A 24,393-nucleotide genomic window follows, 5' to 3' on the forward strand; every position below is an offset into this window, starting at 1 on the left:
TCATGTTGGAACAGGAAGGGGCCGTCCCCAAACTGTTCCTCCAAAGTTGGGAGCATGAAATTGTATAAAATGTCTTGGTATGCTGAAGCATTAAGAGTTCCTTTCACTGGCACTTAGGGGCCAAGCCCAACCCCTGAAAATCAACCCCACGCCATAACCCCCCCTCCACCAATTTTACACTTGGCACAATGCAGTCAGGCAAGTCCCGTTCTCCTGGCAACTGCCAAACCCAGACTCTTCCATCGGATTGCCAGACAGAGAAGCGTGATTGGTCACTCCAGAGAACACGTCTCCACTGCTCTAGAGTCCAGTGGCGGCGTGCTTTACCCCACTGCATCTGACCTTTGCATTGCACTTGGTGATGTAAGGCTTGGATAAGCTGCTCGGCCATAGAAACCCATTCCATGAAGCTCTACACACTGTTCTTGAGCTAATCTGAAGGCCACACGAAGTTTGGAGGTCTGTAGCTATTTACTCTGCAGAAAGTTGTCGACCTCTGCACACTGTGACCCTCAGCATGCGCTGACCCTGCTCTGTGATTTTAAGGCCCTGTCCCAAATGGCACACTTCATGTGCACTTTCGGTCTTGTGGACTTACAATGACCGCTGCGTGCGCGTGTCCATTAAGTCCACGAGACCGCAGGGTATCCCATTTGTCATTTTAGGTCTCAGAAGAGTGCTCGCGAGCACCCTTGATGTGCACTGGTGCGAGCTACGCAGCGGACTACTTCCCGGCAGTCAAAACGGCATTACGTTGTGAAAGTGCGGACTCCGAGGAAGACCATGAGGGTTTAGGGTGCCATTTGTGACAGGGCCTAAGTGGTCTATCACTTCATGGCTGAGTTGCTGTTGTTCCCAATTGCTTCCACTTTGTTATAATACCACTAACAGTTGACCGTGGAATATTTAGTAGTGAGGAAATTTCACGAATGGATTTACTGCACAGGTGGCAACCGATCACGGTACCACGCTTGAGTTCACTGAGCTCCTGAGAGCGACCCATTCTTTCACAGATATTTGTAGAAGCTCAAGCATGCATTTTAGTCTGGGACTAGTTTTAACCCTGGGTTGGCTAACTCTGAAATGATTAACCCTGGGTTATTCTAAACATTGATTGGACGAGCCACAGCTCTAGCATTACGCGTCCCCAAATGATACATTACCGAAGGTAGTATCAATAAAGGCAAGAATGAGTCTCTTCTTCACTCCAATTGACACGCTTTCTCTCATCATTTGACATTTTTCCTCATCAAATGCTAAAACGAGAACGCTGTTTACAATTGAGCATGGTAACCCTTTAATATGGAGAACATTCAATATTAACTACAACTTTTGCCTCAATAAACTCCTAATTACTGCTTATTAATAGTAAATAAGCTAGTTTTTTTAGGCATAAGGCATTAATATGTGCTTTATAAATACTAATAAACTGTCAATATCCTAGTAATATGCATGCTAATAATAAGCAACTAGTTAATAGTGAGAATTGAACCCAAAACAAAGTGTTACATGAGCGCTGTTTCCGTGTGACTGTCCAAAGCGCGTCAATATGCGGCACACGATTGGTTGTTAGCTAGTCGTAACATTTTAGCACCGCTTCGTTTCACACTGCACATGTTTGGCACCACAATGTGGGGTTAACCCAGATCTGGAGCAGGGTTTCATACCCAGCTTCTAAGTTACAAGTGTGAAACTTTACCCGTGGTTAAAAGCAGGGTTTAGACCGACGATAACTCGGGGGTAAGCTCAGAGTTAAAAGTCCTTTGGAGTATAGAGCAAAACTTTTATTTTCTTCTGAGCATAACAAACATAAATTCACAAATTTGAGTAAATAATGACAGATGTTAGTGGAACTATCCCTTTAAGATCTGATCCCCTGTCAACATTTAGAACATTAGATAAATTCCATTAGGCCTATAATAAAATAGTTAATTTCTATCAAACAATTTCATGCAGTAAAACTACAATTTCCTGTTTTTAAAAAGTTAATAATGTCAGTATATAAAGTTAAAAACTAGATTGTGTCATTTGGCAGTGTTTGGCTGTGGGTGAAGACTGAAGTCTGCCTGCAGTAGTGTGTACAGGGGTTTTCAAACTTTATCATGGCAAGGACCCCCAAATATGATGAACCTTGTATGAGGGACCCCCTTCCTAAAATCCATCTATGAAAAAACAGAGATAAAGAGTAAGTGTGATATTATAAATACAACATATTGTTTCCTAACTTAAATTGGCTATACTTAATGTTGGATGTATAAACTCGAAGAATTTTTTTTTTCAATTAAAACATATTTTATAAGCAACTTTCACAATAAATGTTTGTAAGCAGCTTACGTACTGCGTTAAGAATACTGCCTTACAACCCCAGTGAGCAAGATAAAGGGGACTATCGCGAGAAAAACTCACTAGAAAGATACAAAGCAAACATATACAATTCTGGAAAGTAGGTTTACGGCAAGAAAGGAGAGAAACGTTTAGATTTAACATGAAACGGGTAGAATGTTCGGTAGACTTTATCCATTTTTGCGTTGTCTTTTTATTCTCTGAAATTTTCTGGGGACCCCATAGAACCTTCTGGAGGACCCCTGGGGGTCCCCGGACCCCAGTTTGAAAACCCCTGTACTATGTAGACTATCATTGGCTCAAGTAAAGTTGGAAATACATGGCATATCAATCCCACACTAACATTAAACCTCTTTAATTGTGCGTATGGTGACGTTTTTTCACTAAAAGCAATAGAAAAACGAAATGCAGACAAATCAGCACTAAACAAGATACTCTTCCATGTAGCTACTGAGACTATTCAGGATACTAACATGCTATTAAAACCATTTCAACCAGGCAGAAGCTTTGGGAATTGTCATCTCAAGCAAAACCAAATGCAAGCCACTGTCCCCACATAAGAAAAATATGGTGTAATTCCCCAAAACTGGACACAAACATAAATAACTACATTACAAAGAAGGCACTGGTATACTCTCCACTAGACCAAACACTCACAAAAGTTGCTAGTCAGTTGCAAGTGGTGTTAGTGGGAGGGACATTCTCATTCTAAAGAGCATCTGATTGGACAAAAATCTCTAGTGCAGGATGAGTCATCAATATTTTTTGGCAGAAGTAAAAATCACATTTAAAATATGAATATCTGTTCACACTGAACTGAATTTATCTAACTCAGCTTTCTTATTCGCAAATGTTTCCTTCATGCTTGTTTGGAGCATTTCTGTTTTGCATAAGAGAGGCCAGATAAACAACGAAGAAGTGATGCACCAATCCCATTGCTTTCAGAGCCAGTCATCCATGTCTTAAACTTTACACTTTAGTCTTATTAAATCTACTAGTCCTGACGTAATTCAGTCGAATACACAACCTAGCCATTCCAAATTGTTTTATCAAAACGACAAAGAGAGACTGCATAGAGTGTGTGTGTGTGTGTGTGTGTGTGTGATCATTTTATGTCTATCTGGACTCATCTGCTAAACTCTGCAGTTCCTGTATTTCTGTGCTGCTTGGTGATTGGCTGGTGTGTACAGGAATTTGGTCGTCGTATTTCAGAGTAGACCTAAATGAGGAAAAAAGAAGAAATTGTTTGAGAGATGTGTTTGCAGTTTGGATGTACTATCCCTTTTTTATGAGGTGTCATTGAGTACCTCTCAGTATCATAAATGCTGTCTGGTAGTGGTTGATTGGCAGTCTCAGGCAACCCTAGGGCAAACACTGCAGCAAGCAAAGGAGTGGAGCCAAATATCACCATTGGCACAACAGGTGTGTGGCGTCCAAGCAGGTTTATTAGTGGCGCTAAAACTCCACCCATCCGTGCGAACATAGAGGCAACACCAATGCCTGTTTGCCTGTAGACACAAAAGGATATCAGAAATTATGTTTGACAATAGCAAACAGCTCTTCACTCCCACCAGAGGCTGCTTTGTGATATATTTCTGTTCAAAGCAGCTTTATGAACGTATGCTTAGAAAGAAACTATAGTTAGCGTAGTTACAGTAGTGCTTACAGCCATAGACATATGTCGATGTTTACAGGGCCTTAGGCAGCTGATACTAAAGGGGAAAGGGTCGTTACATTTCTGAAACGCGCTCTAAATGATTGACCAATCACAACAGACTGGGTCCGGCAGACCAATCAGAGCAGAGTGTGCTTTTCTGAAGGCGGGTCTTAAAGAACCCAAAACTAAGAGTACGTTTACATGACAGTAGCTGAGTTTCCATTACCCTTCAAGTTGCGCAAATTGAAAATACGCCCAATGGAAACATGTCAATTTCACAAAAAAGTTATGTTCTCATTAGGTGTTTTTTTTTTTGCATTTACAGGTCATCTGGTGTATGTAAAAGGCACATGATCATTCTGAATCCCCAGTTCCTCTGTGAAATCGCATACTATAACCTCCCAGAAAAACCTTCCCAAGTATAAAGGGCTTTCCTTGCCATTAATGATTGGATAACACGCCTATGTCTACTTCGATTAAAAATACTGACTAGTGAGATGACTGTGATATATACGAAAACCTACCAACATCCGTCGCCATGAATTTTTGGAATGACTAATCGCAAGAGGGAATTTTTTCTTTTTTTTAAATTCGCATAACACCATCGTTTTTATTGACATTTAGGAAATATTGCAAAAGTTTTGCTCAAATTTGTAATGGAAACCAGGCTATTGATGTAGTAAAAACTGAAACGTTTTTCCATTGCTTTATTCGCAATAGACGACAACGTTAAGACTAAAAATGCTGTATTCTGCTGCCAGGTCAGTACGCGAATTCACGTTTTGTTGTTTACATGGGGATGATAAAGGTATTGTTTAAAAACTACACTTTGAAACCGTTTTCTTGTGCTTCCAGGCCCCCAAAACGCAGTTGTTATGTAAATGAACGGCCAAAACACATAAAAAATTGTACGTTTGTATTTGAAAACCGTATTGTGTAAACAAAGTGTTCAGACCAAGTGTGCCACACGAGTCCTGAAAAGTGTCTTGATTGCCCCCAGGTGGCTGGATGCAGTATTGGTCATAAATCCCACCCTCTCCATGAAATTTAATGGGACATAGACAAACTAAACTGGTTTTAGGTTTTTTTCGGGACCTTCAGGAGGAGCTTGGAGCTTTAACTTTAATCTCTATATTTCCATAACTGTTTATTTCACAAAAAGTTGTGAAAGATTCTGGAATCTACCGCCGCTTCAATATAATTATGTATATATACATATATATATCCTACTTATTAAATTCATAATCAAAGCCTCAATCAATATTCATCCTCCTATATAATTATTATGATTTTAATGATTCTTTCCAGTTATGATTTTGATTAATCAATAGGACCCATGATTGTTTCTTCCTTTATATTTTCTAAAGTTTGTATTTGGTCTCTGAGTGGTGACTGAGGGTCTGTCCTGGTGGTGTGTGATGTTTCGCAAAAACACTTGATTTCGGAACATGTTGCCGTGTGTTTGGATTTGAGGCATCACACACCTTCAACTCGACAGGAATGCAGTAACAGGGATTGCTCATTTAGCCCGGCTTCCAGAGATGAAATATGGATTTGTCTTTCATTTTATTTTGTATTTAATTTGATATTTCCTCTTACTGAAACCCTAAAGAATCAAGATGAATATGGTCTGTACTATTGTCTGTCTCTCTCACTGAGCGTTATCACATGTTATCAGTATGTTTTGGAAAACGTTGTCTGGTTTGTACCAGAGCTCAACCAACTCCAACCTTGGAGAGATTGTTTATCTATGTATGTGCACAGTATTCGGTGTTACAGATCAGTATTGGATGTGGACTACGGGCATCCTAAGAGACGGGTGGACTTGTTGTTCTGGGCAAGCTGGCGCCAGTCAGCGTCAACAAGTGATATATGGACACGTGAATCTGATTAACTGACAATCTGTGGAAATTTACCAAGACTGTCCATTTTCTCTGAGACAATCAGAATAATCCACATGGCAGTAATGACGTGGTTAGACCTTGAAAACAGTATAACTGTTAAGATATTGTATGTACGATAGGCTGGTAGAGGAAGCGCAGCCTACGAACTCCTTGTGAGACTTGAAACTGGCTTCTGCTGATGAAACTGCAAACTATTCTTCCGTACATTTTTCTTTAATTAATTACACTCCTGACTCTTGGTCTTAATTTTTCACTACTGGTCCTGGGTCCTAAGCTGTTACCCCAACAGTTGTTGATTAGGCGGGAGTGTGGGCGGGACCTTGATATCGCGGTTCAACTTTGCGCTCACTACTGCTCAGACTCTGGCTCCAAGTTGCTACAGACTCGAGACCCAAGATGTCAGCGCTATATTTGAACACTGGGGGCTTCACTTACGTCAACGCAAGAGAGTGAAGGCACGTCGTCCATCTTTTTTTACAGTCTATGGTTCAGACAGACAGGGAAAACAGGTGCTGCAACAATGTAACATTAAAGCAACACTATGTAACTTTTGACGCTCTAGCAGTTAAAGCTACACTGTGTGATATTTTCCCCCATCTAGTGGTGAAAAGGTATATGACCATCCAGTGAATTTTAGTTTCTGTTCCTCTCAATTCCGATTTCGTTTCAACTCCTACGGTGGCCGATTTAGTCCAAGATTAACATGGCTTCCAGTTCGACCTCGTCCACATTCGACTCGGTGCCTGTGGGATATTCTGTGCGCAGTGGGATGGTTGGAACTCAACTGGCCTAATTATTTGGCTAGAAAGAACTGCAGCTAATCCAGAGAGAACTTTGATGATAGTAATGTTTATTCAGTCATCCAATTGCAAGGCATAAACAGGTTTGCGTGGATATGTACATAAATGTGGTTTCTGTGAGAGAACAAATAAGGATGGTAAATATACATACACATTTAAGAACTGTATAACTATACTTATAAGTTACATTTGTATAATGTAACCGTAAACCAGAGCTTATTGTACCATATATAGGCGCTAAATGCAGCTGCATTAAAAGGAACGGAGCTGCCGCTGCTGCTGCTAACAAGCGGTGTCCGGTTACAAGTGTGCGCCGCTTTAACGTTAGCACTGCAATGCGCTCTGTATAACAATTGTTAATATGCCGATCAGACCTGATACATATTTCCATCAACATACATTACAAGCAAATATTTTCTAAAAACGAATAAACATTGTTGATAACAAAATAACTGAATGATTATTCAAATAGGTGAGCATTACGCTATTGTATGTTGACACAAAAATACTTCTGAGGTGACATCAACTGAATTACGTGATGACACACTCTGAAACACATCTACAATGACAATAACGATGATTACTTACGGAGTTATTAACGCACAGAAATACCACACAAGGAAAAACAGACTTTTGAGGAATAAACAAGCCAGGAAAACTCTGTATAACTCTGTTACTGGACGCTGCTGAGATGAAAACTCTCTGCACATGCACCAGACAAGTCTGAACAAGTTGACACGCACATGCGCGAGGCAGGGAATTTTGTACAGTGCCATCGAGTATTAAAACCGGTTAAAACGCGAAAGGCGAAGCTTGAATTTACGGGTATGTCCCTCTTTGGCTAATGTACTTTCAAGATGGAGGGGCAACATGGCGACCACCGTTAGATCCTATTACCCGTATGTATTTTCAATGGCATATTATAAACTTACGAGAATACTTTATTACCTGAAAGAAGTAAATATACATTAATGAGCACATATATTTTTGAAAGAACTAAGTGTTTTTAGCTAAGAATAGACTAAAAAAGTTACACAGTGTAGCTTTAATAAACAAAACTGCATGCGTCTTGCGGAAGAACATTGTAGCCAGAGCTGCTACTCTCTGTTTATGTCTATGACGAGTCATGCAGGTACTGGGTTACTCCGCAGCGGTGCGACCCGAACCGGACTAAAATAGTCCCAATATAAACACTTATTATAAGTGTACCACAGTGATTCAGGATAAGACAAAAACACGGTTTGGAAAATGGATTCATGATGTACTCACTCCTTATATACAGGTGCTGGTCATATAATTAGAATATTATCAAAAAGTTGATTTATTTCACTAATTTCATTCAAAAAGTGAAACTTGTATATTATATTCATTCATTACACACAGACTGATATATTTCAAATGTTTATTTATTTTATAACTGACAACTAAGGAAAATCCCAAATTCAGTATCTCAGAAAATTTGAATATTACTTAAGACAAATACAAAGAAAGGATTTTTAGAAATAATGGCCAACTGAAAAGTATGAACATGAAAAGTATGAGCATGTACAGCACTCAATATGTAGTTGGGGCTCCTTTTGCCTGAATTACTGCAGCAATGCGGCGTGGCATGGAGTCGATCAGTCTGTGGCACTACTCAGGTGTTATGAGAGCCCAGGTTGCTCTGATAGTGGCCTTCAGCTCTTCTGCATTGTTGGGTTTGGCATATCGCATCTTCCTCTTCACAATACCCCATAGATTTTCTATGGGGTTAAGGTCAGGTGAGTTTGCTGGCCAATTAAGAACAGGGATACTATGGTCCTTAAACCAGGTACTGGTTGCTTTGGCACTGTGTGCAGGTGCCAAGTCCTGTTGGAAAGTGAAATCTGCATCTCCATAAAGTTGGTCAGCAGCAGGAAGCATGAAGTGCTCTAAAACTTCCTGGTATACGGCTGTGTTGACCTTGGACCTCAGAAAACAAAGTGGACCAACACCAGCAGATGACATGGCACCCCAAACCATCACTGCCTGTGGAAACCTTACACTGGACCTCAAGCAACGTGGATTGTGTGCCTCTCCTCTCTTCCTCCGGACTCTGATTTCCAAAGGAAATGCAAAATTTACTTTCATCAGAGAACATAACTTTGGACCACTCAGCAGCAGTCCAGTCCTTTTTGTCTTTAGCCGCTTCTGACGGTGTCTGTTGTTCAAAAGTGGCTTGACACAAGGAATGCAACAGCTGAAACCCATGTCTTGCATACGTCTGTGCGTAGTGGTTCTTGAAGCACTGACTCCAGCTCCAGTCCACTCTTTGTGAATACCCTCACATTTTTGAATGGGTTTTGTTTCACAATCCAGGGTGCGGTTATCCCTATTGCTCGTACACTTTTTTCTACCACATCTTTTCCTTCCCTTTGGATTTTCCTTAGTTGTCAGTTATAATCATCAAAATTAAAATAAATAAACATTTGAAAAATATCAGTCTGTGTGTAATGAATGAATATAATATACAAGTTTCACTTTTTGAATGGAATTAGTGAAATATATCAACTTTTTGATGATATTCTAATTATATGACCAGCACCTGTAAATTTTGAGCAAAATAAAGTTACATAGTGCAGCTTTAAATGATCAGTAGACCCCATAAACAAAATGTGAACCTGTAAATGAGCATATGACCCCTATTATAAAACATCAATCAAAACCTTGATAGAAAGTCATGCCACAATGCATTATACAAAATGCATATCCTGTCCACATTATACATTTTATATATACACAGAATATATATACACTGTCACTGTGTGTACTATTTCACATGAACATGATGATTAGCTAATTCTGAGCACATCCACATACCATTAGGGTTTGCACACTTATGCAGTTAGGTTAATGTAAGTTTTAATTTGTATCTTTTTTTCTCTCAAATGTGTCACTTTGGTTTTCTGTGGCATTGCGTAGATTGTAATTTTTACATTAAAGGTGCAAAAGTTCTGATATGATTGATCTTTTTTTCATTTTTTACATAACAAAAAACTTGTTTTTAACAGGGGTGTGTAGACTTTTTTAGATCCATGTATATATGATGCAAATGCGAGTACCTGAGAACGGTTGGAAACAGTTCCGCAGAATAAATATAGATGATGGCAAATGACGCTGTAATTCCAAATTTCCCCACCATGGCCAAAGCAGTTCGGATATGAGCACTGTCTGAGAGAAAGAGAGTGTGACAAGAAAATGATGGAAAAGAGAGTAGGAATGGGCTCAATAGCGCAAGAAAATACTACACTCTTTGAAAAAGGGATAAAAAGATAAATTCCAGAAAAGTGCCTCTGGCCATGTATGACTGGTCACCTGCTGGAACAGTGAGGGTAAGCAGACATGCACCACCTCCCACAGCCAGGAACACACTCAGTGGGATTCGTCGACTGTAGGGCAGGAGAACCAACACCAGTGACCTTGCGGGAATTTCCACCAGTCCAAACATGAACTGAGTGAGGTAGAGGTCTGACCCGAGGTCAGACACACCCAGAGACAGACCATAATACACCAACACATTAACAAACCTGGAGAAACACAGACAAAAGGTAAATTAACGGACACTTTTATGCGTGTGTGAAGGGCCAACTTCAAACACTGAATACTGTGCATACACTGCACACATTAAAGTTTGTTGGTGCTTCTTTAACTATGAGCATGTGGACTTTTAGAAAATAGAAACTCTTAAAAGACACTTTTCACACTCTGACTGGAGACGTATTTTAATGAAAGCCATGAATTTTCACCACAGTGCCATTTCCACCACATCTCAGATTATTTATTGTGTTTAATATCATTTAAAGGGATAGTTCACCCAAAAATGACAAATAATCTGTCAAACGTGATGCGTAACATGAGAATGAACCTCATTGGTTCTCGCACGTCAAGCCAACATGCTTGAGCTTCCGTTTACCACAACTGATGTGTGAGTTGATCAATGTTTATATGTGAATATAAAGCGATCAAGTCTCTTTAAAAAATGTGCACTAAACCGCTCAATTCATATGGATTAGTTTTACGATCTCTTTATGAATTTTTGAAGCGTCAGTGGTAGTTGTGTAGCTGACAATGGAGGGACAGAAATCTCTCAGATTTCAACAAAAAAATCTTCATTTGTGTTCTGAAGATGAACAAAAGTCTTACAGGTTTGGAGATGACATGAGGGCGAGTAATTAATGAAAGAGTTTTCATATTTTTGGGTGAACTATCCCTTTAAATAATAAGGCTACTTTCATAACTAGAATTTTATGTATCCTAAATATATGCACAACCAGATAATATATTTTAGACTTTGACAAAATTACAGCTTGATTGGAAACGATACGCAACTAAAAATATTCTGATATATTTATAAATATTTAAAATATTTACTTTGAATACTATGAATATTAATATGATGGATAATATGCAGCAAGGGTAAAAAAAAGACCATATAACAGAAAATACAACACTGAAGTCTCTTAGTTTTAAAAAATATATATAAATGGAAATAAAAGTGTCTCCTTGTAATCTCACCAGATGTAGAAGAGTATGAGCGCTCTCCTCCTCATCTGGGGAGTTCGGAGCAGATCGACAGCTGTATATTGACTACGTCCTTGCGGGCACTCGTATTGCTCCACCTGTGATAACAGAAGTGACACTTTAATACATTGTAGCAAATGCTTTATAAACATCCTGTTTTTACACCAAACACTCATACACACACACACACACACACACAATGGGGGCAATGAGAGAAATGCACTTAAAGGGATAGTTCACACAAAAATGGACATTCTGTCATCATTTACTCGCCCTCATGTCGTTCCAAACCTGTAAGACTTTTGTTCATCTTCAGAACACTAATGAAGATCTTTTGATGAAATCTGAGAGATTTCTGTCCCTCCATTGTCAGCTACACAACTACCACTGACACTTCATAAAGTTCATAAAGAGATCGTAAAACTAATCCATATAAATTGAGCGGTTTAGTAAAAATTTTCTGAAGAGACTCGATTGCTTTATATGATGAACAGATTGAATTTAGGCTTTTATTCACATATAAACATTGATCAACTCACACATCAGTTGTGGAAGCTCAAACATGTTCACTTGACGTGCGAGAACCAATGAGGTTCATTCTCGTGTTACGCATCACGTTTGAACTTCAGCAAGAACCAATGAGGTTCATTCTCGTGTTACGCATCACGTTTGAGCTTCCGCAAGAACCAATGAGGTTCATTCTCGCGTTACGCAGCACGTTTGAGCTTCAGCAAGAACCAATGAGGTTCAATGTTTAAATGTGAATAAAATTCTAAATTTCTAAAGTTCATCATATAAAATGATTGTGTCTCGTCAGGACTTTGTGACTTTTGGAATAAACCGCTCAATTCATATGGATAAGTTTTAAGATCGCTTTATGAACTTGAACCAAGTGTCAGTGGTAGTCAATGGAGGGACAGATTTCATCAAAAGATCTTCATTTGTGTTCCGAAGATGAACGAAAGTCTTACGGGTTTTGAACGACATGAGGGTGAGGAACTAATGACAGAATTTTAATTTTTGGGTGAACTACCTAATGATCTGATGATGTGAAAGTCACTTGTTTCCCTAGTGCTGTGATCCAAAGCTTTAGACTATCACTTCCTAAAGACCATAAACAAAGGCCCCATGGTTTCTTAGGGTGGGGGATGGTTGTTGTCATGGTGATGCTAACAGAGCTATTAGAGACGTTATGGGATTTGAAGATTGTGCCAGAGGCATGACGAAAAAAAGCCAGAAGGAGAGTGAAAGCAAGTCCATGAGAAAGTTTGTGGTACCTGAACAGTGGGAGGTAAGGTGCGACCATTGACTTTAGCTGCCTTACGCAGAAGATCAATCGCCTCCTCCTTTCGGTTATTCACCAACAGCCAACGGGCTGAATGTGGAAGAACCCTGAGAAAAAGGAGGAGAGGAGAGTGGAAGGAGATTTATTTTGTCAGAACGATAAAGGCACAGGAAGGAAGTCAAGCAATAAGAGTGATAGAGAAAGAGAGAGTGAAAGAGAGACTTAAATTCTGTTTTTTAGAGTCTCTGAGCCTTATTGTGTAATGTCAGATACATATACAAATTATACTTATGAAGTCATTATTTTAGTATTATCAATAAATATACACTTTCATTTAAAGTGTTTCAATAATCTCAACAGCTTTACAACTACTTATATTTTAAAAGATTGTTTATATGAAAGCTTTCAAACCTAAAATGATGCCATAGTCTGTAGTTTTTCATTTTTTATTATTAAAACACAATTTTAAATAGTTTTCTTAGTCTGTTAATTTTTTCTGACAGTTGCACCACCTGCCATTTTGGGGGGTTAAAATAACAAAACATAAAATAATATGTATTATTTAAATGTACTTAAAATGAATTCAAAGCTAACTAAATAGATTTTAAAGAATAAAGAGTTTTAAAAGGAAATAATGCACTTGGACACAAAGACAAGTTATGTCATTGACCCAAATACACACACACATATTTACAAACTTTTATGTTGCGATTAATCGTTTTTGATCGGTTTGACAGCACTAAAATGTATCCGATATTCACTTATTAACTCATACTTCTATGTTGTCTCACCAGATATAGAATATGAAGAGAAAGCCTGGCGCAGAGATTGCAAGCTGCAGCTTTCTCCAGTCTCTGATGAGATAGGCCACACCCGCCAGCAGCATGTAGCCGAAACCAAAGAAGTAGTCCGTGAAGATGCCGGCCAGCATCCGTCTCTGTGTGCAGGTCCACTCTGTGCCTGTGGAGGGAGGTTAAGTGTTTGGGGCGGTTGGGATTGGGGTTTAAGGGCTCAATCTAGGGTATTTAGGTCTATGGCAAAGAAGAAATGAGTTTGTTACAGTTGGCATATGAATATTACACATTAAACAAGAGTTGTGAATTTGACTTAAAATATCATGTAGTAGCGTTTACTTAAAATGTCATCAGTGTCTCACTCAAGGACACAATAACAGGAGGTTATGGGTCATCAAGCATGCAACCATAGATCCTCAATTAATGTTCAACACATGTTCTATCATTAGCAAATATCTACAACTATGTGAAGTTATCATCTTTTCCATTTGATGGAATCAGGTATGATCAGTGCTAACTAATTACATGGATAAGTTCATGTTTTCTTGATATAAATGACTAGAGAGTTACTGCAGTATCAGCTCACCTAGCACAAACGCATTGATTATCACACCCGACACTGACAATCCTATGATGAAGCGCAGGGTGACATAAACAGGGAAGTTTGGAGCGAAGGCAGCGGCCACACCAAACACTGTCTGAAGGGCTAAAGACAAGAGCAAGGCCAACCTCCTCCCATACCTTACAGAGAGAGAGAGAGGGAAAGAATGAGAAAGGTTTGATGAGAAATGTTGGAGGATGGAAGGGTGTTTTTTTATACAGTAGAGGCTTTGATTAAATTATATACAGGGTTGGATTAAGGTGGATTTGGCCACTTTGTTTTTGGGCTCTACTAGAACAGGTTTTCATGCTTGAATGTTCACATATTTCACAACACATTTTTCACATAATCTCCATTGTTGTAGCTCCTCTCTTCCCAGTCTGTCAGTAACGCTCTGTTAGTTCCTGTGAAGCCCCTTCTTCTGAAAAGCACAATGTGCTCTGATTGCATGCTCACACCCAAGATGGCGGCGCGAGTAGTTCGCGAGGCTCTGGGTCTCTCCAGATTCTGCAATTTTGCGGTATTTTTCTTGCTCATCTCGGGTCTGTTCGTTCAGAATAGTTGTGCCTTAACATCGTACACCCGTGGTGAGATTTTGGATATTGGTTTGCGAATTTCCGACAGTTTTATGGACAATCTTCGACTCCTTCCTGAGATCGCTAGGACACCCGAGGCTATGCACTCTACCCGGCCGGGCGGAAGTGCTCGCAGGCGGCGCCGAGATCGTAAACAAAGGCGGGGGATCAGAGGTGGACAAAGTACACAACTCCATTACTCGAGTGAAAGTAAAAGTACTACTGGTCAAATATTACTCTGTTACAAGTGAAAGTTGTTAAAAACAATTTTTACTTAAGTAAAAGTACAGAAGTACTTGCTTTTAAAAGTACTTAAGTATCAAAAGTAAATTTCCTTTTTTTTGTCAATGCATTATTTTATCATTGTTGCATTGTTGTATAAATGCACGCTATGTCATGGTGGTTTAAGCCAGTCAGTGATGCTCCATACGACCACCTTGAACTAATTTAAATACTTAAAAGTTACAAAGCTTCTTGCAAAGCTGCTGTCACTTTAAGGCAGAATGCACAAATCCTACACACTGATACACATCCGATATTCCCCCAACTGTTTACATTCACTTAAGACATAATCAACTTTGTTTACGTGAATACTTTCCAAAATGAAAAAAGCTTCAAAATGAAGAAGCTCTTTCATCATGCTTTTTCAGATTCATCCAAATGTCTACGCTTTTCTTTCTCCCAGACATTTACATTTTGCAAAAACAAACAAAAAAAAACTTTTAAAGAAGAAAAAAAATCATCCACTGACTTTCAAAGCTGCTACAGAAACGACTTTCGACTTCGAGGATCTTGATAGAAATGTAGTGGAGTAAAAAGTACGATATTTGTCTTTCAAATGTAGTGAAGTAAAAAGTCAAAGTTTCCCTAAAAAATAATACTTCAGTAAAGTACAGATACTCAAAAAGTGTACTTAAGTACAGTACTCGAGTAAATGTACTTCGTTACTGTCCACCTCTGCGGGGGATACGCGGAGGACTGAGAGCTAAGCTAAGGCTAAAGCTAAGGCTAACCCCACATCGGCTCTCTTTACCCAGTATTTTCCTTGCCAATGTACGGTCGCTAGTGAACAAAATGGAGGAGATTCGACTCAGCATCACACACAGCAAGAAACTTTTGAACTGTAACGTCCTAATGTTCACGGAAACCTGGCTAAACGGCGGAATACCGGACACCGCTATTGAGCTAGCGGGATGCCACACGCTCTGGGCGGATAGAACATTAGATGGCTCCGGTAAGACCAGAGGTGGTGGATTGTGCATTTACATTAACAAAGCCTGGTGCACAAACTCTGCTATTGTTGGGAGTCATTGTTCAGCTAACCTCGAGTTTCTCATGGTTAAATGTAGACTGTTTTATCTACCGCGGGAGTTCACTTCCACCATTATAACTGCAGCCTATATTCCCCCGGATGCTGATGCCAAGCTTGCTATGAAAGAACTTCATGCAGCCATCAGTAAACAACAGACTGATCACCCGGAAGCTGCTTTTATTGTTGCAGGTGACTTTAATCATTCAAACTTAAAGTCAGTGCTACCCAAGTTTCACCAGCATGTTTCCTGCCACACCAGAGGAAACAAAACCTTAGACCATGTTTACACAAACATGGCTGGCGCTTACGTTGCGACACCCCTCCCCCACCTGGGACAGTTAGATCACCTTTCTTTGTTCCTCATCCCCAAATATGCACCCCTCATCAACCGTGTGAAGCCATCAGTGAAGACCATCAAGGTGTGGCCTGCGGGGGTTGATTCCACACTCCAGGAAAGGTTTCTACACACAGACTGGAGTGTGTTTGCTTCTCAAGCCACCAGTGGCGCTCACACGGACATTGACTTCTACACCTCCTCTGTATTGGATCATATCAATACCACCATTGACAGTGTTACAACCCAGAAACAGATCACCACATACCCAAATCAGAAGCCATGGATGAACAGGGAAGTGCGACTCCTGCTGAAGTCACGCAATACTGCCTTCAGATCAGGAGATGCACAAGCCTACAGTACGTCCAGGGCAAACCTGAAGAGGGGGATCAAAAAGGCCAAGCACTGCTACAAGCTAAAGATAGAGGGTCACTTTTCCAACTCTGACCCTCGACGCATGTGGCAGGGCATTCAGGCCATCAGTGACTACAAACCCCCCCACTCCACCCCCGCAGCCACTGATGTCAACTTCCTGAATGAGCTAAATCACTTTTATGCTCGCTTTGAAAGAGACAACAGAGAAACTGCCACCAAGCTCAAACCCTCAGCTGACCCACCAATCACACTCTCCACCACAGATGTCTGCAAGGCACTGAGCCGGATCAGCGCGCACAAGGCTGCTGGACCAGACAACATCCCTGGTCGTGTTCTCAGGGCATGTGCGGAGCAGCTCGCTGAGGTTTTTACAGACATTTTCAACCTGTATCTTGCCCAAGCAGCTGTACCTTCATGCTTTAAACACACTTCCATTGTGCCAGTGCCAAAACACTCTAACCCGAGGTGCCCTAATGACTACCGCCTGTAGCACTCACACCCATCGTCATGAAGTGCTTTGAGCGGCTGGTCCTGGAACACCTAAAAGACTCTCTACCATCCACATTGGACTCACACCAGTTTGCCTACCGCAGCAATAGGAGCACAGAGGATGCCGTTTCCATGGCACTGCACTCTGTGCTCACTCACCTGGACAATAAGAACACTTACGCACGCATGCTGTTTGTTGACTTCAGCTCAGCATTCAACACTGTCATCCCAACCAAGTTAATAGCTAAACTTGGGAGACCTGGGCATCAACACTTCAATGTGTAACTGGATTTTGGACTTCCTAACTGACAGACCCCAGAATGTTCGTTCAGGACTCACCTGCTCCACATCCATCACTCTTAACACTGGTGTACCACAGGGCTGTGTGCTAAGCCCGTTTCTCTACTCCCTCTTCACCGCCGACTGCAAGCCTGTGTATGGATCTAATTCCATCGTCAAGTTTGCGGACGACACTACGGTGATTGGGCTCATCAGCAACAACGATGAGACTGCCTATAGGGAGGAGATCCAGCACCTGGCCACATGGTGCACTGAAAATAACCTGCTCCTCAACACCACCAAAACGAAGGAGCTCATCGTGGACTTCAGGAAGGAGTCAAGAGGCACACACGACACCATCCACATCAATGGAATGGCTGTTGAACGTGTCTCCAGTTTCAAGTTCCTGGGGATCCACATCTCGGCGGACATGTCGTGGAAGACCAACACCTCCAACCTGGTCAAGAAGGCTCACCAGCGCCTCTTCTTCCTGAGGACACTGAGGAAGAATCAGCTCTCCTCGACTATCCTGGTGAACTTCTATCGCTGCGCAATAGAAAGCATCCTGACCAACTGTGTGGCAGTGTGGTATGGGAGCTGCTCTGTTGCGGAGCGCAAGGCACTGCAGCGGGTGGTGAAAACTGCCCAGCGCATCACAGGGACTCCACTACCTGCCATCGATCACATCCAGAGGAAACGCTGCCTGCATCGAGCTCGCAGCATCCTCAAGGACTCCTCTCACCCAGCCCACAGACTGTTTTCTCTCCTGCCCTCCGGCAGGCGTTTCAGGATCCACTGGACCAGGACCAGCAGACTAAAGAACAGTTTTTTCCCCAGAGCTGTCTCTTTATTGAACTCAAACCCCCGCTGATCCACTCCCCTCATATACTGATAACTCTCCTACCTCACATCCACCTTCACTTTGTTATTTGCACTACCGACTGTTTATTACAGTCACAACTGTTTACTTATTCATTTTGCACTACCATACCTTAACTGTATTATGCTCATTTGCACTGCCGACTGTTATTTACAGTACCTACTGTTTACATTTGCATTTTGCACCGTACTTCTAACTGTAATATGCAATCACTTTCCACTGTACTTTTACACTTTTTTTCGGATAGCTTCTGTCCATAATTTATTGCACTACCTCAATCCACTGCCATATTCCTCATTTTAGCCTAACATATCATTGTATACCTCTATCTGTAAAATTCTGTTTATAGTAATAGCCATCTGTATATTATATTATATTCATAGTACATATCCACCTGTAAATTCTGTTTATAGTAATAACCATCTGTATATTATTCACTGTACATATTCACCTGTAAATTCTGTTTATAGTAATAACCATCTCTCTATTTATAGATATATTTATATATACTCAGTACATATCCATGTCCTGCACTTATGCAAACGTTGTATATCCTGCACTTGCTGCTATTGCACTTCTGGTTAGACCTAAACTGCATTTCGTTGCCTTGTACTTGTACTTGTGTAATGACAATAAAGTTGAATCTAATCTAATCTAATCTAATTGGTTGGCTGGATCAGTGTGTTGTGATTGGTCAATCGCTTCAAGTGTGATTCGGAAATGTCACACCCCTTAACCGCCAGTTTCAACCAAGCGACCACCTCCCGCGGTCTCTCATGAATCCAACACGGAAGTGACATAAACTGCAATTCATCAGGTGGCCACTAGAGACAGACTCCAAAAGGAAGTCAAATCTGTATCTCCCCCATGTTAAAATGCCCAACTCTACAGCAGAAAAAAAAACATGTTTACAGCCTGGTACAAGAGTGATTTTGGTCTATTCAGCTAATTTTGCCCTTCATGAGAACTGAGAGGGGGGGGGGGGGGGGGGGGTTAATAACTCATCCATTTAAATTATATTACGCCTTGAAGTTCTGCATAATTAAGGGCGTGGCCACTTGAGTGACAGGTGGATTGCCACTATGGTTGAGCTAGGCGGGCGTGGTTTCAGCAACTAGTCACTTCAGCACCACCCACGTCCCGCCTCTATGCACATTTTCAGTTATCCGGGAGTGACGCATGGTGACGTGCTGCCAAGATGGCAACGAAAACGCTCTTCAGAAACCTACGGGTGACATCACAGACACACAACTAACCAACTCAACCAGGCCCCGCCCCTTTCATTTTCCGTGCGCCTAGGGCGGGAATTATTTAAAGCTGCACTGTGTAACTTTTTTAGTTTATTCTTAGCTAAAAACACTTAGTTCTTTCAAAAATATATGTGCTCATTAATGTATATTTACTTCTTTCAAGTAATAAAGTATTCTCGTAAGTTTATAATATGCCATTGAAAATACATACGGATAAGGGGCTCGAATGCGGGTCGCCATGTTGCCCCTCCATCTTGAAAGTACATTAGCCAAAGAGGGACATACCCGTAAATTCAAGCTTCGCCTTTCGCATTTTAACACTCGATGGCACCGTGTCGAATGTGGACGAGGTCGAACTGGAAGTCATATTAATCTTGGACTAAATCGGACACCGTAGGAGTTAAAACGAAATCGGAATTGAGAGGAACAGAAACTAAAATTCACTGGATGGTCATATACCATTTCACCACTTGATGGGGGAAAATATCACACAGTGTAGCTTTAAATGAGGAATATTGTGATGTGTTCGTTCACGAAAGAAAACTTAAGACTACAATAGATGCGTGTCAGGGAGTTCAGAAACAGTGACACTGATATAGAGAATAACTCCTGCTGGAGGGACTTTGTAACTTTGCAGACATTGTTCATGCTCAAACAGCACATCACACACTAAAGATAGTGGAAAATATAAAAAAAACATAATAGGTCTAATAATAGGTTTAATTCACCGTATATAGCAGTGGTTCTCAACCTTTTTGACTTTAAGGCCCCCCTTTGTCCGAAGCTGATGCCTCATAGTACATCTGTTGTAATAAGAACAACAACTCCCAAATACAGTGGGGCAAAAAAGTATTTAGTCAGCCACCAATTGTGCAAGTTCTCCCACTTAAAAAGATGAGAGAGGCCTGTCATTTTCATCATAGGTACACTTCAACTATGAGAGACAGAATGAGAAAAAAAATTCCAGAAAATCACATTGTCTTATTTTTAAAGAATGTATTTGCAAATTATGGTGGAAAATAAGTATTTGGTCAATAACGGAAGTTCATCTCAATACTTTGTTATATACCCTTTGTTAGCAATGACAGAGTTCAAACGTTTTCTGTAAGTCTCCACAAGGTTTTTACACACTGTTGCTGGTAGTATGTCCCATTCCTCCATGCCTCTAGAGCAGTGATGTTTTGGGGCTGTTGCTGGGCAACACGGATTTTCAACTCCCTCCCAAGATTTTCTATGGGGTTGAGATCTGGAGACTGGCTAGGCCACTCCAGGACCTTGAAATGCTTCTTACGAAGCCACTTCGTCATTGCCCGGGCGGTGTGTTTGGGATCATTGTCATGCTGAAAGACCCAGCCACGTTTCATCTTCAATGCCCTTGCTGGTGGAAAGAGGTTTTTACTCAAAATCTCACGATACATTGCTCCATTCATTCTTTCCTTTACACGGATCAGTCTTCCTGGTCCCTTTGCAGAAAATCAGCCCCAAAGCATGATGTTTCCACCCCCATGATTCACAGTAGATATGGTGTTCTTTGGATGCAACTCAGCATTCTTTCTCCTCCAAACAAATTGAGTTTTTACCAAAAAGTTCTATTTTGGTTTCATCTGACCATATGACATTCTCCCAATCCTCTTCTGGATCATCCAAATGCTCTCTAGCAAACTTCAGACGGGCCCGGACATGTACTGGCTTAAGCAGGGGGACACGTCTGGCACTGCAGGATTTGAGTCCCTGACGGCGTAGTGTGTTACTGATGGTAGCCTTTGTTACTTTGGTCCCAGCTCTCTGCAGATCATTCACTAGGTCCCCCCGTGTGGTTCTGGGTTTTTCGCTCACCGTTCTTGTGATCATTTTGACCCCACGGAGTGAGATCTTGCGTGGAGCCCCAGATCGAGGGAGATTATCAGTGGACTTGTATGTCTTTCATTTTCTAATAATTGCTCCCACAGTTGATTTCTTCACACCAAGCTGCTTACCTGTTGCAGATTCAGTGTTCCCAGCCTGGTGCAGGTCTACAATTTTGTTTCTGGGGTCCTTTGACAGCTCTTTGGTCTTGGCCATAGTGGAGTTTGGAGTCTGACTTTTGAGGTTGTGGACAAGTGTCTTTTATACTGATAACGAGTTCAAACAGGTGCCATTAATACAGGTAACGAGTGGAGGACAGAGGAGCCTCTTAAAGAAGAAGTAACAGGTCTGTGAGAGACAGAAATCTTGCTTTTTTGTAGGTGACCAAATACTTATTTTCCACCATAATTCTTTAAAAATCAGACAATGTGATTTTCAGGATTTTTTTTCTCATTCTGTCTCTCATAGTTGAAGTGTACCTATGATGAAAATTACAGGCCTCCCTCATCTTTATAAGTGGGAGAACTTGCACAATTGGTGGCTGACTGAATACTTTTTTTGCCCCACTGTATGCTGTCAGTAGTGTTTTTCAGTAGCACTGTACTGAACATTTAAATCCAAAGGTGTCAGAGGAAGTTTGACAACCATTGCTGTATAGTGTACAAAGTATACAGACCAAGTTGGAAACAGTGTGTTACTTTATAATGCATAAATAACTCTAGGCAACATGCATTTGATATTAAACATGTATTAAATGTGCTGTGTGCATTTCAGGAGTTGAATGGAAAGAACAAACAAAGAGAGAGCTATGGGCAGGGCATGACTTCTATTTTCCCTCAGGTTGTTCAGGTGAGTGAGCAAAGCGCACATGTGAAGTGTGATGATGCATATGTGTCTTTATACCTGTCTGCCATTGCTCCAAACACAACAGCTCCTACAAGCAGCCCCAGCATATACACAGATGAGCCCAGACTGTTCAGACCTGCCCTGTCACACACCAGATCCCACTGCACAAATAAACACACAAAACCCTAATATTACAACATGAAAAATCATTACTGGCATATCATGATTTATTTTTTATTTGTTTTGGGGATGTCGCACTTGTTTCTTCATTTCAAATCTACAGATACAAATACAATTTTGGATATTTATAGCTGATAAAGAAAAGAGGCATATTATGATGTGTAAAATATTTAGATTTAATATAAATATACTACACTCTAAAAAATGCTGGGTTAAAAACATGGACAAACCCAGCAATTGGGTTGTTTTAACCCAGCGGTTGGGTTAAATGTTTGCTTAAAACAACCCAATCGCTGGGTTTGTCCATTTTCAACCCAACTTGGGTCATTTTTAACCCAAGAGTGTACCGTAAAAGTTTTTTATGTTCTTTTATACTCAGCAAGGCTGCATTTATTTAATCAAAAATACTGAAAAAACAATTATACTCTGAAATACTGTATTAATACAATTTAAAATAAATGTTATACATACATATATATATATATACATATATATATATATATATATATATATATATATATATATATATATATATATATATATATATATATATATATATATATATATATATATATATATTATATATATATATATATATATATATATATATATAATCCTTCAGAAATCATTCTAATATGATTTGCTGCTCAAGAAACGTTTCTGATTATTATCAATGTTGTGCTACTTAATATTTTGTGGACACCTTGATACATTTTTTTGTTCAGGATTCTTTGATGAATAGAAAACAGCATTTATTTGAGATATAAATCTTTTGTATCAATATAAATGTTTTACTCTCACTGCTGATCAATTTAATAAGTCCTTGCTGAATAAAATAATAAAATTTAAAAAAATATTTCTTGAAAAAAAAATCTTACTGACCCCAAACTTTTGAACGGTAGTGTATAGACAATATAGATTATATTTTAGGGATGCACCAATATGAAAATGTTGGCCGATACGGATAAACAATAACTCTTTATATTTGAAAGCTGATTACTGATATATTGGCTGATAAATCTAAATCCAATTTTTTTTAATCGTTTTTGAGAGCCTGATTACAAAAACAAAAGTCTCACCATTAAAAGCCACGTCCCAAGCACACAATTATGATGTTGTCATTGTAATTTTATGAAACCTATATGACTGTGCTTTTTTTAAATGATTTCAGTCATATTTCAAGCAATTCAAAACCATCATGTCGAACAGTGGGCATCTGAAGGGTCTCAGCTGAAGGAAATAATCCAATATTTATCGGCTTTAATATATCAGTCAAATTTTCTTATTTGGCCGATAACGATAACATTAAAAACGAACATATATCGGCCGATACCGATATGGTGACAGATACCGTGCATCTCTATTATATATTATTTATATTTTGTAATAAATTATTATGTAACAAACTAATTATTAGCCTAGATATGTATAACTACATATATCATGTACATATATACATATATATATGTATATATATAGCAGTCTGCAGGTTGTTTGGTGACCATCAACCTGAATTCACCTCTAGGTCTATAAAATGTATAATGGCCATTTAAGAAATAAAAAGTGACATTGAATTGCTATTCTTCAGAATGTACAGCGTGTGCCCGTGTTTACCTCAGTGACAGTGGTGCTCTGGAAGATCTCTTTACTGTACACCCATCCTGTCTCACATCTTGAGCGTGCACTTCGGTTCTTTTCTGACACTACCGTGCACGAGTCCGCGTGTCCTGGCAGAAGAGAGATGCTCATGTTCACATTTGAAAGATTGGCGGCGGTAGGGGACCAGTCCTCCTCCATCCTCGAACCCCGACAATAATGGGGTGGCGTGGCGCCTGTGAAGACGCTCGCCATCATGTGGAATGCGAGAAAGATCTGCGGTAGACATATCCACACATAAAGAAGCTTCTGATATCTCCCGAAGCCCCCGACCGTGTCCAGCAGCTGGTCGAAATTCATTCTCGACCTCGAAAAATATAGGAAAAAGAGATTTCATCAAAATAGAGTGAGCAAGTGAACAGAAATTAAACGTCTATAAATCCAGCAAAAAAAAAAAAAAAGTATGTATTTTCTATCCTGAGGAACGCGCACAGGAATCAATGCTGTTT

At 40.1% G+C, this 24,393-nt stretch overlaps 2 protein-coding genes across 2 annotated transcripts in view; one reads left to right on the forward strand and one right to left on the reverse strand.

Annotated features, from left to right (window-relative positions):
• Positions 1-24,393, forward strand: part of LOC307133915 (counting factor associated protein D-like) — a 536,798-nt gene that overhangs the window by 61,538 nt on the left and 450,867 nt on the right. The gene's annotated exons all lie outside the window — the stretch shown is intronic.
• LOC307133907 (solute carrier family 22 member 13) lies at positions 3,460-24,244 on the reverse strand (the record flags this gene model as incomplete). The annotated part of the gene is made up of 10 exons (XM_079829244.1): positions 3,460-3,562; positions 3,651-3,851; positions 9,785-9,893; positions 10,038-10,249; positions 11,238-11,341; positions 12,521-12,635; positions 13,320-13,488; positions 13,909-14,063; positions 22,166-22,269; positions 23,903-24,244. 10 exons carry the CDS (start codon positions 24,242-24,244, stop codon positions 3,460-3,462), a joined length of 1,614 nt encoding a protein of 537 aa, XP_079685370.1.

This window comes from Gobio gobio, assembly GCF_949357685.1.
Source record: "Gobio gobio genome assembly, chromosome: 11".
NCBI classification, from domain to species: Eukaryota; Metazoa; Chordata; class Actinopteri; order Cypriniformes; family Gobionidae; genus Gobio; species Gobio gobio.